At 44.7% G+C, this 16,037-nt stretch overlaps 1 protein-coding gene across 1 annotated transcript; it reads left to right on the forward strand.

The window, feature by feature from the left end:
• Positions 1 to 3,010: 3,010 nt before the first annotated feature.
• LOC311213771 (very low-density lipoprotein receptor-like) lies at positions 3,011 to 5,889 on the forward strand (the record flags this gene model as incomplete). Its single annotated transcript, XM_084293996.1, has 3 exons — positions 3,011 to 3,346; positions 4,087 to 5,427; positions 5,854 to 5,889. 3 exons carry the CDS (start codon positions 3,011 to 3,013, stop codon positions 5,887 to 5,889), a joined length of 1,713 nt encoding a protein of 570 aa, XP_084150122.1.
• Positions 5,890 to 16,037: the final 10,148 nt, after the last annotated feature.

The raw sequence follows: 16,037 nt of genomic DNA on the forward strand, positions 1-16,037 counted from the left end.
GGGTCTCCATTGGATTTTGGTAGGTTTCCATTGGGTTTTCTGGTGTTTGGGAGTGGATTGTACATTTAGGAGAACATCACGTAGGTTTAAGATTTTTTGGGGGTTAAATGACGTGTTTTCTTCTGATCCTGTTTGCTTTTGGGGTGTTTTTGAGGTGTTTTGGGGTTTCCGTTGCGTTTCGTTGAGTTCCTAATGGGTTTTATGGTGGTTGGGAGTGGACTTTGGGATTTGGAGACTATCAGGTTGGTTTATGGTGGTTTTGGGGTGGATCTATGGTTTTGGTGAATTTTCTTCCAATTTTGGGGGTGATGCCGTTCTTGTTTGGGGTGTTTTTGACGTGTTTTGGGGTCTGCGTTGGGTTTCGTTGTGTTTTCCGTGGTCATTATGGTGGAAAAGTTTAAATTGTTGGTTTTGGAGAACATCAGGTAGGTTTATGGTGGTTTTGGGGTGGATCTATGTTTTTGGTGAATTTTCTTCCAATTTTGGGGGTGATGCCGTTCTTGTTTGGGGTGTTTTTGACTTGTTTTGGGGTCTCCGTTGGGTTTCGTTGTGTTTTCCATGGTCATCCTGGTGGAAAAGGGTAAATTGTGGGTTTTGGAGAACATCAGGTAGGTTTAGGGTTGTTTTGGGGTGGATCTATGGTTTTGGTGAATTTTCTTCCAATTTTGGGGGTGATCCCTTTCTTTTTTGGGGTGTTTTTGACGTGTTTTGGGGTCTCCTTTGGGTTTTCGTTTGGTTCATGTTGGTCATCATGGTGAAAAAGCGTAAATTGTGGCTTTTGGAGAACATCAGGTAGGTTTAGGGGGACTTTTGGTGTGGATCTATGGCTTTTGGGGTTTTCTTTCGTTTTTAGGGGTTATCCTGTTCTTTTTTGGGGTGTTTTTGACGTGTTTTGTGGTCTCCCTTGGGCTTCGTTGGGTTTTTCGTGGTCATCATGGTGGAAAATATTAAATTGTGGGTTTTGTAGAACATCAGGTGAGTTTAAGGTTTTTTGGGGGGTGAATCTATGGTTTTGGGGGATTTCTTTTTTTTTTAGGGTTTTCTTCTGGTTTTGGGGTGGTCCCGATCTTTTCTGGGGTGTTTTTGACGTGTTTTGGGTTCTCCGTTGCGTTTTGTTTTGTTCTTGTTGGTCATTATGTTAAATAGGAGTGGATTGTGGGTTTTGGAGAAGATCAGGTAGGTTTAAGGTTTTTTTGGGGTGAAATCATGGCATTTTGTTTTTTTTTTTTAGGATCTGGGTTGATTTTGGGGTGGTTTTGAGGTGTTTTGGGGTCTTCGTTGGGTTTCGTTGGGTTCTGGTTGGTCATGATGGTGAATGGGAGTGAAATGTGGGATTTGGAGAAGATCAGGTGAGTTTAGGGTGGTTTCGGGGGGAAATTCATGGTTTTTGTTTTATTTTTTTCTTCTGATCCAGTTGTTTTTTGGGGTGTTTTTGACGTGTTTTGGGGTCTCCGTTGGGTTTTGTTGGGTTTCCATTGGGTTTTCTGGTGGTTGGGAGTGGATTGTACCTTTAGGAGAACATCAGGTAGGTTTAACGGTTTTTTTGGGGTTAAATCACGTTTTTTCTTCTGATCCGGTACGCTTTTGGGGTGTTTTTGAGGTGTTTTGGGGTTTCCGTTGCGTTTCGTTGAGTTCCTAATGGGTTTTATGGTGGTTGGGAGTGGACTTTGGGATTTGGAGAACATCAGGTAGGTTTAGGGTGGTTTGGGGATTGGATCCGTGCTTTTGGGGGTTTTCTTTCGTTTTGGGGGGTGATCCTGTTCTTGTTTGGGGTGTTTTTGACGTGTTTTTGGGTCTCCGTTGGGTTCTCGTCTGTCTTAAAGGTAAATGGAAGTGCATTTTTGGTTTTGGAGAAGATCAGGTGAGTTTAGGGTGGTTTGGTGTTGAGGGATTTCTTGAAACAGCAAAAATCCCATGGCTTGCTGTAGCTGAGCAAACCAAGCTACCAGGGCAACTATGAGAAGTTCCCATGACAGTGTTCCCACATCGCCCAATTGAGGAATTCAGGAAAATATTGTTACCAGTAGCTGGCCTCAAGGACAAGGTCTATGTGACTGCTAATCACAAGGGGGTTGTTTTCTTGCAGGTGGGGTTGTTTTCTTGTAGCTGTTTGTCTGAGTGCTTTTGACCAATAATCTTGTGTGAAACACTGTCCACCCCTGTTAAGTTCTCTATAAAAGTTAGGCTATTCGGGCAATAAAATGGAGCATGATCTGACTCTACTGTGTGTCTGTCGTGCTTTCAGCCGTGCTTCCTGCAACATATGGCGCCCGAACAGGCTGAGACCTGAACAGGACCCGAACGGAACATCGCAGCTTCGCCGGGACAAACATCGCAGCGCAGCGGGACACCAGCGGCGCCGGCACATCCGAACGCAGGTAGACCAGGAGACCAGCGGCGCCGGGACCAGCGGCGCCGCGACCTCGCCGCGCCGTCGGGACTTCGGAGCGCCCATCCGACCGGCGCTTGAGCGGACCGGACACCGGCCCAGAAACACGGTACACAGGACTCACGGTGAGGCGTGGTATTCCCGCTGAGACACGCGGAAAACCGCGGGAAACGGAGTTGCGGCGGGACGTGGAATTTGCGGAGGGCCGCGGGAAACGGAGTTGCGGCGGGACGTGGAATTTGCGGAGGGCCGCGGGAAACGGAGTTGCGGCGGGACGTGGAATTTGCGGAGGGCCGCGGAAATTAGAGTTGCGGCGGGACGTGGAATTTGCGGAGGGCCGCGGGAATTACAGTTGCGGCGGGACGTGGAATTTGCGGAGGGCCGCGGGAAACGGAGTTGCGGCGGGACGTGGAATTTGCGGAGGGCCGCGGGAAACGGAGTTGCGGCGGGACGTGGAATTTGCGGAGGGCCGCGGGAATTAGAGTTGCGGCGGGACGTGGAATTTGCGGAGGGCCGCGGGAAATTGACGTGATCACACTGCGGCGCAGGCCGTCCGGAGTCGAGTTGCTACGGGCGATAAGAGGCGTCACCGAGCAACAGCGGGGCGGAGATTGCGTAACCATGGAGGCGGAGGCGGCCGTGAAGCTTCTCTCTAACATTCTCGCTATGAGAGGCGTGGCTTGCAGTACGAAAAAGGTTAAATCATTGGTGAATTGGGCCCAGAATGAGGGCTTTCTGAAGGAGACCCCCCAAAATTTTAGCCCGGATGAGTGGCAACTCATAGGAGACCGTTTATGGCAGACATCTACCAAGAGGGGAAAGTTTGATAAGGATTTATGTAAAACCTGGCGTTTGGTGATTGATGCCCTAAACGGTCTGAAGGCCGACCGCCAGGTTGTCATGGCAGCGACGCAGGCTTTGTCCGTGCAGTCTGGGGCCCCTAAAACATCACGCACGGCAAGCCGACCACCGCACAGAGAGAAGCATTGAAACACCCTACTAACCGACCAGGGCAACGGCCTCGGGGTGAGAAAAGGAATCGCGGAGAGACGCGGAAAAAGGAATCGCGGTGAGACGCGGAATCGCGGAGAGACGCGGAAAAGGGAATCGCGGTGAGACGCGGAATCGCGGGGGGACGCGGGAAATTTGAAGTAATCGCATGAAATTGAAGTAATCGCGGTGCAATACGGGACATCCGAGATCGAGTTGCTACGGGAGACCAGAGGCGTCAGTGGACACCGGCAGCCGACCCTCACCGTGTGGCGAGTCGGCACAGAGCAGAGGGACGGACATCAGGACCCTGCAGCCTGTCTGACGTAACCATGGAGACAGCGGCAGCAGCGGCTGTGCTGCTTCTCTCTGGCATTCTTTGTATAAGAGGGTTATCTTGCAATGAAAAAAAAAAAAAAAAGACTATTCATCCCCAGATCGGTGTTATAACTATGTTTCTGGATAAGATTCCGTGGGGTTGCCACATTCTACAGATTACTAGTGACAATTTAGCTCTATTGCGGGGCAGGAGTGCAGAGACGCAGATTACACTGCCAAATGACCACCGGCAGGCTCGTTCACAAACAGCTTCTAGGGTTGCAGCTGGCACGGCCTGCAGCCGTATAGCAGACATTACACTCTCTTTCCTAACTAGTAATCATGTGTCTCATCCATTTGTGGTGAATGGTCAGTGGCAAAAAGAAAAGGGGGAGAGTAAGGGGCGACAAAGACGGAAACGGTGCCAGGAGGATGCCACTGACACTAACAGCACGGGTAATAGGAGTAGTATAAGTGACACAGGTGCAGGGCGGCGGTGGGTGCTGCCGCGCTGCGGGGCACTCTGCCTGCTGCTCGCCCTCGCCTGCCTGTGCACTGCTGCCGACGGTGCTAGAGCAAAATGTGAAGATTGCTCAGATGGCAGTGATGAGAGTGCTTGTGTGAAGATGTGTGCTGAATCTGACTTTGTGTGCAACAGTGGTCAGTGTGTGCCAAATAGATGGCAGTGTGATGGGGATCCGGACTGTGAAAATGGGTCTGATGAGAGTGCTGAGCTGTGTCATATGAGAGCATGCCGGGTAAATGAAATCAGCTGTGGTCCTCAGTCAACCCAGTGTATCCCAGTGTCCTGGAAATGTGATGGTGAAAAGGATTGTGACAGTGGAGAAGATGAAGAGAATTGTGGCATTGTGACTTGTAGTGCAGCAGAATTCACATGCAGTAGTGGGCAATGTATCTCCAAAAGCTTTGTCTGCAATGTTCAAGATGACTGCAGTGATGGTAGCGATGAGTTGGAGTGTGCACCTCCTACCTGTGGTGTTCATGAGTTTCAGTGCAAGAGTTCTACCTGCATCCCTATCAGCTGGGTGTGTGATGATGATGCTGACTGCTCCAACCACTCGGATGAATCTTTGGAGCAGTGTGGCCGCCAGCCTGCACCTCCAGTGAAGTGTGCTACGAGTGAGGTGCAGTGCAGCTCAGGTGAATGTATCCACAAGAAGTGGCGATGTGATGGAGATCCTGATTGCAAGGATGGAAGTGATGAAATTAACTGCCCTTCTCGGACCTGCAGGCCAGACCAGTTCAGATGTGAAGGTGGGAACTGTGTCCATGGGAGTAGGCAGTGCAGTGGTGTGAGAGACTGTCTGTATGGCACTGATGAAGCAAACTGTAACAATGTTATTCAGTGCTCTGGACCTGGCAAATTCAAGTGCAGAAGTGGAGAATGCATAGATATCAATAAAGTGTGTAACCAGCAGAGAGACTGCAAGGACTGGGGTGATGAGCCCTTGGAGGAATGCATCATAAATGAATGTGACTGTCCAGCTGGGTTTGAGTTTATAGACAAGAGAAACTGTGGAGACATTGATGAATGTCAAAACCTTGGTATCTGTAGTCAGATGTGTATCAACCTGAAAGGTGGCTACAAAAGTGAATGTAGCCGTGGATATCAGATGATTCCTGCTACAGGAACCTGGAAAAGGCCATACTGGTACAAAGACACAAATAACACCTGTGATTGCAATGACGCTGCTAAGCAGGGTTTAGGGGTTTATAGCATGGAGACAAGGGGTAACAACTACAGTGTTTGGAACAATTGTACAGCTTTGGCCTTACCTCCTGATGTGCTTCTGATTTGTGGGGATGGGGCCTGGCAAGGTATCCCTGCAAATGCTATCAGATGTCCATGTTACATAGATAAACTCATTGTATTTGCTCCTAGCTTGTTACAGTTGCGTGAGATCACCAGACATAAATGGACATTGCTTGCATTGGATTGCAATGATAATGTTGAATTGTGTGGGGTTGCAGCTAGAGCGGCATTAGCAATTTCAGTGCCTGGAGTGGCATCTGCGGCCGCACGTAACAACTTAGAAAAATTGGTATGCTGGGCCGAGAGGCAAGCCTATGCCACGACAGAGATACTTGAGGAGATGTTACCAGATCAAAATAGTCTGCGACATCTGCTTTTACAGGATCAAGCTGCTATTGACATCTTGCTTTTGGCTTAAAGGAATGGGTGTGAGGACTTTAAGGGAATGTACTGTTTAAACCTTTCTGATCATAATGAGTCAATTCACAAATCCATTACTTTCCTGAAAGAGCACATGAGAAAGATTCAATATGGTATCAATCCTTTCAATCAATGGTTCACTGACTTGTTTGAAACAAAGTGTAGATGGTTGCTGGGTTTAATCACAAGGGGATTAAGGATTTGGTTTATGGTGGTGGTAATCATCGTTGTGTGTTGTAAGTATAGCTAAAGAGTTACTTGTAAAACTGCTGTGTCAGGCTTGGTTTGCTCAAAAGAAGAAGGGGGAATTGTTGAGGGATTTCTTGAAACAGCAAAAATCCCATGGCTTGCTGTAGCTGAGCAAACCAAGCTACCAGGGCAACTATGAGAAGTTCCCATGACAGTGTTCCCACATCGCCCAATTGAGGAATTCAGGAAAATATTGTTACCAGTAGCTGGCCTCAAGGACAAGGTCTATGTGACTGCTAATCACAAGGGGGTTGTTTTCTTGCAGGTGGGGTTGTTTTCTTGTAGCTGTTTGTCTGAGTGCTTTTGACCAATAATCTTGTGTGAAACACTGTCCACCCCTGTTAAGTTCTCTATAAAAGTTAGGCTATTCGGGCAATAAAATGGAGCATGATCTGACTCTACTGTGTGTCTGTCGTGCTTTCGGCCGTGCTTCCTGCAACAGTTTGGGGGGGAAATTCATAGTTTTGGGGTTTTTTCTTCTTATCCTGTTCTTTTATGGTGTGTTTTTAACGTGTTTTGGGGTCTCCCTTGGGTTTCGTTGTGTTTTCCGTGGTCATCGTGGTGGAAAAGGTTAAATTGTGGGTTTTGGAGTACATCAGGTAGGCTTAATTTTTTTTTTTTGTGGTGAAATCATGGCATTTTTTTATTTTTATTTTTTTTTTTTAGGATCTGGGTTGATTTTGGGGTGGTTTTGAGGTGTTTTGGGGTCTTCGTTGGGTTTCGTTGGGTTCTGGTTGGTCATGATGGTGAATGGGAGTGAAATGTGGGATTTGGAGAAGATCAGGTGAGTTTAGGGTGGTTTTGGGGGGAAATTCATGGTTTTTGTTTTGTATTTTTCTTCTGATCCAGTTCTTTTTTGGGGTGTTTTTGACGTGTTTTGGGGTCTCCATTGGATTTTGGTAGGTTTCCATTGGGTTTTCTGGTGGTTGGGAGTGGATTGTACATTTAGGAGAACATCACGTAGGTTTAAGATTTTTTTGGGGTTAAATGACGTGTTTTCTTCTGATCCGGTTTGCTTTTGGGGTGTTTTTGAGGTGTTTTGGGGTTTCCGTTGCGTTTCGTTGAGTTCCTAATGGGTTTTATGGTGGTTGGGAGTGGACTTTGGGATTTGGAGACTATCAGGTAGGTTTATGGTGGTTTTGGGGTGGATCTATGGTTTTGGTGAATTTTCTTCCAATTTTGGGGGTGATGCCGTTCTTGTTTGGGGTGTTTTTGACGTGTTTTGGGGTCTGCGTTGGGTTTCGTTGTGTTTTCCGTGGTCATTATGGTGGAAAAGTTTAAATTGTTGGTTTTGGAGAACATCAGGTAGGTTTAGGGTGCTTTTGGGGTGGATCTATGGGTTTTGGTGTTTTCTTTCATTTTTAGGGGTGATGCCGTTCTTATTTGGGGTGTTTTTGACTTGTTTTGGGGTCTCCGTTGGGTTTCGTTGTGTTTTCCATGGTCATCCTGGTGGAAAAGGGTAAATTGTGGGTTTTGAAGAACATCAGGTAGGTTTAGGGTTGTTTTGGGGTGGATCTATGGTTTTGAGGGATTTTCTTCCAATTTTGGGGGTGATCCCTTTCTTTTTTGGGGTGTTTTTGACGTGTTTTGGGGTCTCCTTTGGGTTTTCGTTTGGTTCATGTTGGTCATCATGGTGAAAAAGCGTAAATTGTGGCTTTTGGAGAACATCAGGTAGGTTTAGGGGGACTTTTGGTGTGGATCTATGGCTTTTGGGGTTTTCTTTCGTTTTTAGGGGTTATCCTGTTCTTTTTTGGGGTGTTTTTGACGTGTTTTGTGGTCTCCCTTGGGCTTCGTTGGGTTTTTCGTGGTCATCATGGTGGAAAATATTAAATTGTGGGTTTTGTAGAACATCAGGTGAGTTTAAGGTTTTTTGGGGGGTGAATCTATGGTTTTGGGGGATTTCTTTTTTTTTTAGGGTTTTCTTCTGGTTTTGGGGTGGTCCCGATCTTTTCTGGGGTGTTTTTGACGTGTTTTGGGTTCTCCGTTGCGTTTTGTTCTTGTTGGTCATTATGTTAAATAGGAGTGGATTGTGGGTTTTGGAGAAGATCAGGTAGGTTTAAGGTTTTTTTGGGGTGAAATCATGGCATTTTGTTTTTTTTTTTTAGGATCTGGGTTGATTTTGGGGTGGTTTTGAGGTGTTTTGGGGTCTTCGTTGGGTTTCGTTGGGTTCTGGTTGGTCATGATGGTGAATGGGAGTGAAATGTGGGATTTGGAGAAGATCAGGTGAGTTTAGGGTGGTTTTGGGGGGAAATTCATGGTTTTTGTTTTATTTTTTTCTTCTGATCCAGTTCTTTTTTGGGGTGTTTTTGACGTGTTTTGGGGTCTCCGTTGGGTTTTGTTGGGTTTCAATTGCGTTTTCTGGTGTTTGGGAGTGGATTGTACCTTTAGGAGAACATCAGGTAGGTTTAAGGGTTTTTTGGGGGTTAAATCACGTTTTTTCTTCTGATCCGGTACGCTTTTGGGGTGTTTTTGAGGTGTTTTGGGGTTTCCGTTGCGTTTCGTTGAGTTCCTAATGGGTTTTATGGTGGTTGGGAGTGGACTTTGGGATTTGGAGAACATCAGGTAGGTTTAGGGTGGTTTGGGGATTGGATCCGTGCTTTTGGGGGTTTTCTTTCGTTTTGGGGGGTGATCCTGTTCTTGTTTGGGGTGTTTTTGACGTGTTTTTGGGTCTCCGTTGGGTTCTCGTCTGTCTTAAAGGTAAATGGAAGTGCATTTTTGGTTTTGGAGAAGATCAGGTGAGTTTAGGGTGGTTTGGGGGGGAAATTCATAGTTTTGGGGTTTTTTCTTCTTATCCTGTTCTTTTATGGTGTGTTTTTGACGTGTTTTGGGGTCTCCCTTGGGTTTCGTTGTGTTTTCCGTGGTCATCGTGGTGGAAAAGGTTAAATTGTGGGTTTTGGAGTACATCAGGTAGGCTTAATTTTTTTTTTTTGTGGTGAAATCATGGCATTTTTTTATTTTTATTTTTTTTTTTTAGGATCTGGGTTGATTTTGGGGTGGTTTTGAGGTGTTTTGGGGTCTTCGTTGGGTTTCGTTGGGTTCTGGTTGGTCATGATGGTGAATGGGAGTGAAATGTGGGATTTGGAGAAGATCAGGTGAGTTTAGGGTGGTTTTGGGGGGAAATTCATGGGTTTTGTTTTGTATTTTTCTTCTGATCCAGTTCTTTTTTGGGGTGTTTTTGACGTGTTTTGGGGTCTCCATTGGATTTTGGTAGGTTTCCATTGGGTTTTCTGGTGGTTGGGAGTGGATTGTACATTTAGGAGAACATCACGTAGGTTTAAGATTTTTTTGGGGTTAAATGACGTGTTTTCTTCTGATCCGGTTTGCTTTTGGGGTGTTTTTGAGGTGTTTTGGGGTTTCCGTTGCGTTTCGTTGAGTTCCTAATGGGTTTTATGGTGGTTGGGAGTGGACTTTGGGATTTGGAGACTATCAGGTAGGTTTATGGTGGTTTTGGGGTGGATCTATGGTTTTGGTGAATTTTCTTCCAATTTTGGGGGTGATGCCCTTCTTGTTTGGGGTGTTTTTGACGTGTTTTGGGGTCTGCGTTGGGTTTCGTTGTGTTTTCCGTGGTCATTATGGTGGAAAAGTTTAAATTGTTGGTTTTGGAGAACATCAGGTAGGTTTAGGGTGCTTTTGGGGTGGATCTATGGTTTTGGTGAATTTTCTTCCAATTTTGGGGGTGATGCCATTCTTGTTTGGGGTGTTTTTGACTTGTTTTGGGGTCTCCGTTGGGTTTCGTTGTGTTTTCCATGGTCATCCTGGTGGAAAAGGGTAAATTGTGGGTTTTGGAGAACATCAGGTAGGTTTAGGGTTGTTTTGGGGTGGATCTATGGTTTTGGTGAATTTTCTTCCAATTTTGGGGGTGATCCCTTTCTTTTTTGGGGTGTTTTTGACGTGTTTTGGGGTCTCCTTTGGGTTTTCGTTTGGTTCATGTTGGTCATCATGGTGAAAAAGCGTAAATTGTGGCTTTTGGAGAACATCAGGTAGGTTTAGGGGGACTTTTGGTATGGATCTATGGCTTTTGGGGTTTTCTTTCGTTTTTAGGGGTTATCCTGTTCTTTTTTGGGGTGTTTTTGACGTGTTTTGTGGTCTCCCTTGGGCTTCGTTGGGTTTTTCGTGGTCATCATGGTGGAAAATATTAAATTGTGGGTTTTGTAGAACATCAGGTGAGTTTAAGGTTTTTTGGGGGGTGAATCTATGGTTTTGGGGGATTTCTTGTTTTTTTTTAGGGTTTTCTTCTGGTTTTGGTGTGGTCCCGATCTTTTCTGGGGTGTTTTTGACGTGTTTTGGGTTCTCCGTTGCGTTTTGTTTTGTTCTTGTTGGTCATTATGTTAAATAGGAGTGGATTGTGGGTTTTGGAGAAGATCAGGTAGGTTTAAGGTTTTTTTGGGGTGAAATCATGGCATTTTGTTTTTTTTTTTTAGGATCTGGGTTGATTTTGGGGTGGTTTTGAGGTGTTTTGGGGTCTTCGTTGGGTTTCGTTGGGTTCTGGTTGGTCATGATGGTGAATGGGAGTGAAATGTGGGATTTGGAGAAGATCAGGTGAGTTTAGGGTGGTTTTGGGGGGAAATTCATGGTTTTTGTTTTATTTTTTTCTTCTGATCCAGTTCTTTTTTGGGGTGTTTTTGACGTGTTTTGGGGTCTCCGTTGGGTTTTGTTGGGTTTCAATTGCGTTTTCTGGTGTTTGGGAGTGGATTGTACCTTTAGGAGAACATCAGGTAGGTTTAAGGGTTTTTTGGGGGTTAAATCACGTTTTTTCTTCTGATCCGGTACGCTTTTGGGGTGTTTTTGAGGTGTTTTGGGGTTTCCGTTGCGTTTCGTTGAGTTCCTAATGGGTTTTATGGTGGTTGGGAGTGGACTTTGGGATTTGGAGAACATCAGGTAGGTTTAGGGTGGTTTGGGGATTGGATCCGTGCTTTTGGGGGTTTTCTTTCGTTTTGGGGGGTGATCCTGTTCTTGTTTGGGGTGTTTTTGACGTGTTTTTGGGTCTCCGTTGGGTTCTCGTCTGTCTTAAAGGTAAATGGAAGTGCATTTTTGGTTTTGGAGAAGATCAGGTGAGTTTAGGGTGGTTTGGGGGGGAAATTCATAGTTTTGGGGTTTTTTCTTCTTATCCTGTTCTTTTATGGTGTGTTTTTGACGTGTTTTGGGGTCTCCCTTGGGTTTCGTTGTGTTTTCCGTGGTCATCGTGGTGGAAAAGGTTAAATTGTGGGTTTTGGAGTACATCAGGTAGGCTTAATTTTTTTTTTTTGTGGTGAAATCATGGCATTTTTTTATTTTTATTTTTTTTTTTTAGGATCTGGGTTGATTTTGGGGTGGTTTTGAGGTGTTTTGGGGTCTTCGTTGGGTTTCGTTGGGTTCTGGTTGGTCATGATGGTGAATGGGAGTGAAATGTGGGATTTGGAGAAGATCAGGTGAGTTTAGGGTGGTTTTGGGGGGAAATTCATGGGTTTTGTTTTGTATTTTTCTTCTGATCCAGTTCTTTTTTGGGGTGTTTTTGACGTGTTTTGGGGTCTCCATTGGATTTTGGTAGGTTTCCATTGGGTTTTCTGGTGGTTGGGAGTGGATTGTACATTTAGGAGAACATCACGTAGGTTTAAGATTTTTTTGGGGTTAAATGACGTGTTTTCTTCTGATCCGGTTTGCTTTTGGGGTGTTTTTGAGGTGTTTTGGGGTTTCCGTTGCGTTTCGTTGAGTTCCTAATGGGTTTTATGGTGGTTGGGAGTGGACTTTGGGATTTGGAGACTATCAGGTAGGTTTATGGTGGTTTTGGGGTGGATCTATGGTTTTGGTGAATTTTCTTCCAATTTTGGGGGTGATGCCCTTCTTGTTTGGGGTGTTTTTGACGTGTTTTGGGGTCTGCGTTGGGTTTCGTTGTGTTTTCCGTGGTCATTATGGTGGAAAAGTTTAAATTGTTGGTTTTGGAGAACATCAGGTAGGTTTAGGGTGCTTTTGGGGTGGATCTATGGTTTTGGTGAATTTTCTTCCAATTTTGGGGGTGATGCCATTCTTGTTTGGGGTGTTTTTGACTTGTTTTGGGGTCTCCGTTGGGTTTCGTTGTGTTTTCCATGGTCATCCTGGTGGAAAAGGGTAAATTGTGGGTTTTGGAGAACATCAGGTAGGTTTAGGGTTGTTTTGGGGTGGATCTATGGTTTTGGTGAATTTTCTTCCAATTTTGGGGGTGATCCCTTTCTTTTTTGGGGTGTTTTTGACGTGTTTTGGGGTCTCCTTTGGGTTTTCGTTTGGTTCATGTTGGTCATCATGGTGAAAAAGCGTAAATTGTGGCTTTTGGAGAACATCAGGTAGGTTTAGGGGGACTTTTGGTATGGATCTATGGCTTTTGGGGTTTTCTTTCGTTTTTAGGGGTTATCCTGTTCTTTTTTGGGGTGTTTTTGACGTGTTTTGTGGTCTCCCTTGGGCTTCGTTGGGTTTTTCGTGGTCATCATGGTGGAAAATATTAAATTGTGGGTTTTGTAGAACATCAGGTGAGTTTAAGGTTTTTTGGGGGGTGAATCTATGGTTTTGGGGGATTTCTTGTTTTTTTTTAGGGTTTTCTTCTGGTTTTGGTGTGGTCCCGATCTTTTCTGGGGTGTTTTTGACGTGTTTTGGGTTCTCCGTTGCGTTTTGTTTTGTTCTTGTTGGTCATTATGTTAAATAGGAGTGGATTGTGGGTTTTGGAGAAGATCAGGTAGGTTTAAGGTTTTTTTGGGGTGAAATCATGGCATTTTGGTTTTTTTTTTTAGGATCTGGGTTGATTTTGGGGTGGTTTTGAGGTGTTTTGGGGTCTTCGTTGGGTTTCGTTGGGTTCTGGTTGGTCATGATGGTGAATGGGAGTGAAATGTGGGATTTGGAGAAGATCAGGTGAGTTTAGGGTGGTTTTGGGGGGAAATTCATGGTTTTTGTTTTATTTTTTTCTTCTGATCCAGTTGTTTTTTGGGGTGTTTTTGACGTGTTTTGGGGTCTCCGTTGGGTTTTGTTGGGTTTCAATTGCGTTTTCTGGTGTTTGGGAGTGGATTGTACCTTTAGGAGAACATCAGGTAGGTTTAAGGGTTTTTTGGGGGTTAAATCACGTTTTTTCTTCTGATCCGGTACGCTTTTGGGGTGTTTTTGAGGTGTTTTGGGGTTTCCGTTGCGTTTCGTTGAGTTCCTAATGGGTTTTATGGTGGTTGGGAGTGGACTTTGGGGTTTGGAGAACATCAGGTAGGTTTAGGGTGGTTTGGGGATTGGATCCGTGCTTTTTGGGGTTTTCTTTCGTTTTGGGGGGTGGTCCTGTTCTTGTTTGGGGTGTTTTTGACGTGTTTTTGGGTCTCCATTGTGTTTCGTTGGGTTCTCGTCTGTCTTAATGGTAAATGGAAGTGCATTTTTGGTTTTGGAGAAGATCAGGTGAGTTTAGGGTGGTTTGGGGGGGAAATTCATAGTTTTGGGGTTTTTTCTTCTTATCCTGTTCTTTTATGGTGTGTTTTTGACGTGTTTTGGGGTCTCCCTTGGGTTTCGTTGTGTTTTCCGTGGTCATCGTGGTGGAAAAGGTTAAATTGTGGGTTTTGGAGTACATCAGGTAGGCTTAATTTTTTTTTTTTGTGGTGAAATCATGGCATTTTTTTATTTTTTTTATTTTTTTTTAGGATCTGGGTTGATTTTGGGGTGGTTTTGAGGTGTTTTGGGGTCTTCATTGGGTTTCGTTGGGTTCTGGTTGGTCATGATGGTGAATGGGAGTGAAATGTGGGATTTGGAGAAGATCAGGTGAGTTTAGGGTGGTTTTGGGGGAAATTCATGGGTTTTGTTTTGTATTTTTCTTCTGATCCAGTTCTTTTTTGGGGTGTTTTTGACGTGTTTTGGGGTCTCCATTGGATTTTGGTAGGTTTCCATTGGGTTTTCTGGTGGTTGGGAGTGGATTGTACATTTAGGAGAACATCACGTAGGTTTAAGACTTTTTTGGGGTTAAATGACGTGTTTTCTTCTGATCCGGTTTGCTTTTGGGGTGTTTTTGAGGTGTTTTGGGGTTTCCGTTGCGTTTCGTTGAGTTCCTAATGGGTTTTATGGTGGTTGGGAGTGGACTTTGGGATTTGGAGACTATCAGGTAGGTTTATGGTGGTTTTGGGGTGGATCTATGGTTTTGGTGAATTTTCTTCCAATTTTGGGGGTGATGCCGTTCTTGTTTGGGGTGTTTTTGACGTGTTTTGGGGTCTGCGTTGGGTTTCGTTGTGTTTTCCATGGTCATCCTGGTGGAAAAGGGTAAATTGTTGGTTTTGGAGAACATCAGGTAGGTTTAGGGTTGTTTTGGGGTGGATCTATGGTTTTGGTGAATTTTCTTCCAATTTTGGGGGTGATGCCGTTCTTGTTTGGGGTGTTTTTGACGTGTTTTGGGGTCTCCTTTGGGTTTTCGTTTGGTTCATGTTGGTCATCATGGTGAAAAAGCGTAAATTGTGGCTTTTGGAGAACATCAGGTAGGTTTAGGGGGACTTTTGGTGTGGATCTATGGCTTTTGGGGTTTTCTTTCGTTTTTAGGGGTTATCCTGTTCTTTTTTGGGGTGTTTTTGACGTGTTTTGTGGTCTCCCTTGGGCTTCGTTGGGTTTTTCGTGGTCATCATGGTGGAAAATATTAAATTGTGGGTTTTGTAGAACATCAGGTGAGTTTAAGGTTTTTTGGGGGGTGAATCTATGGTTTTGGGGGATTTCTTTTTTTTTTAGGGTTTTCTTCTGGTTTTGGGGTGGTCCCGATCTTTTCTGGGGTGTTTTTGACGTGTTTTGGGTTCTCCGTTGCGTTTTGTTTTGTTCTTGTTGGTCATTATGTTAAATAGGAGTGGATTGTGGGTTTTGGAGAAGATCAGGTAGGTTTAAGGTTTTTTTGGGGTGAAATCATGGCATTTTGGTTTTTTTTTTAGGATCTGGGTTGATTTTGGGGTGGTTTTGAGGTGTTTTGGGGTCTTCGTTGGGTTTCGTTGGGTTCTGGTTGGTCATGATGGTGAATGGGAGTGAAATGTGGGATTTGGAGAAGATCAGGTGAGTTTAGGGTGGTTTGGGGGGGAAATTCATAGTTTTGGGGTTTTTTCTTCTTATCCTGTTCTTTTATGCTGTGTTTTTGACGTGTTTTGGGGTCTCCCTTGGGTTTCGTTGTGTTTTCCGTGGTCATTGTGGTGGAAAAGGTTAAATTGTGGGTTTTGGAGTACATCAGGTAGGCTTAATTTTTTTTTTTTGTGGTGAAATCATGGCATTTTTTTATTTTTATTTTTTTTTTTTAGGATCTGGGTTGATTTTGGGGTGGTTTTGAGGTGTTTTGGGGTCTTCATTGGGTTTCGTTGGGTTCTGGTTGGTCATGATGGTGAATGGGAGTGAAATGTGGGATTTGGAGAAGATCAGGTGAGTTTAGGGTGGTTTTGGGGGGAAATTCATGGGTTTTGTTTTGTATTTTTCTTCTGATCCAGTTCTTTTTTGGGGTGTTTTTGACGTGTTTTGGGGTCTCCATTGGATTTTGGTAGGTTTCCATTGGGTTTTCTGGTGGTTGGGAGTGGATTGTACATTTAGGAGAACATCACGTAGGTTTAAGACTTTTTTGGGGTTAAATGACGTGTTTTCTTCTGATCCGGTTTGCTTTTGGGGTGTTTTTGAGGTGTTTTGGGGTTTCCGTTGCGTTTCGTTGAGTTCCTAATGGGTTTTATGGTGGTTGGGAGTGGACTTTGGGATTTGGAGACTATCAGGTAGGTTTATGGTGGTTTTGGGGTGGATCTATGGTTTTGGTGAATTTTCTTCCAATTTTGGGGGTGATGCCGTTCTTGTTTGGGGTGTTTTTGACGTGTTTTGGGGTCTGCGTTGGGTTTCGTTGTGTTTTCCATGGTCATCCTGGTGGAAAAGGGTAAATTGTTGGTTTTGGAGAACATCAGGTAGGTTTAGGGTTGTTTTGGGGTG

This window comes from Netta rufina (assembly GCF_964035555.1).
Source record: "Netta rufina genome assembly, chromosome: 12".
NCBI classification, from domain to species: Eukaryota; Metazoa; Chordata; class Aves; order Anseriformes; family Anatidae; genus Netta; species Netta rufina.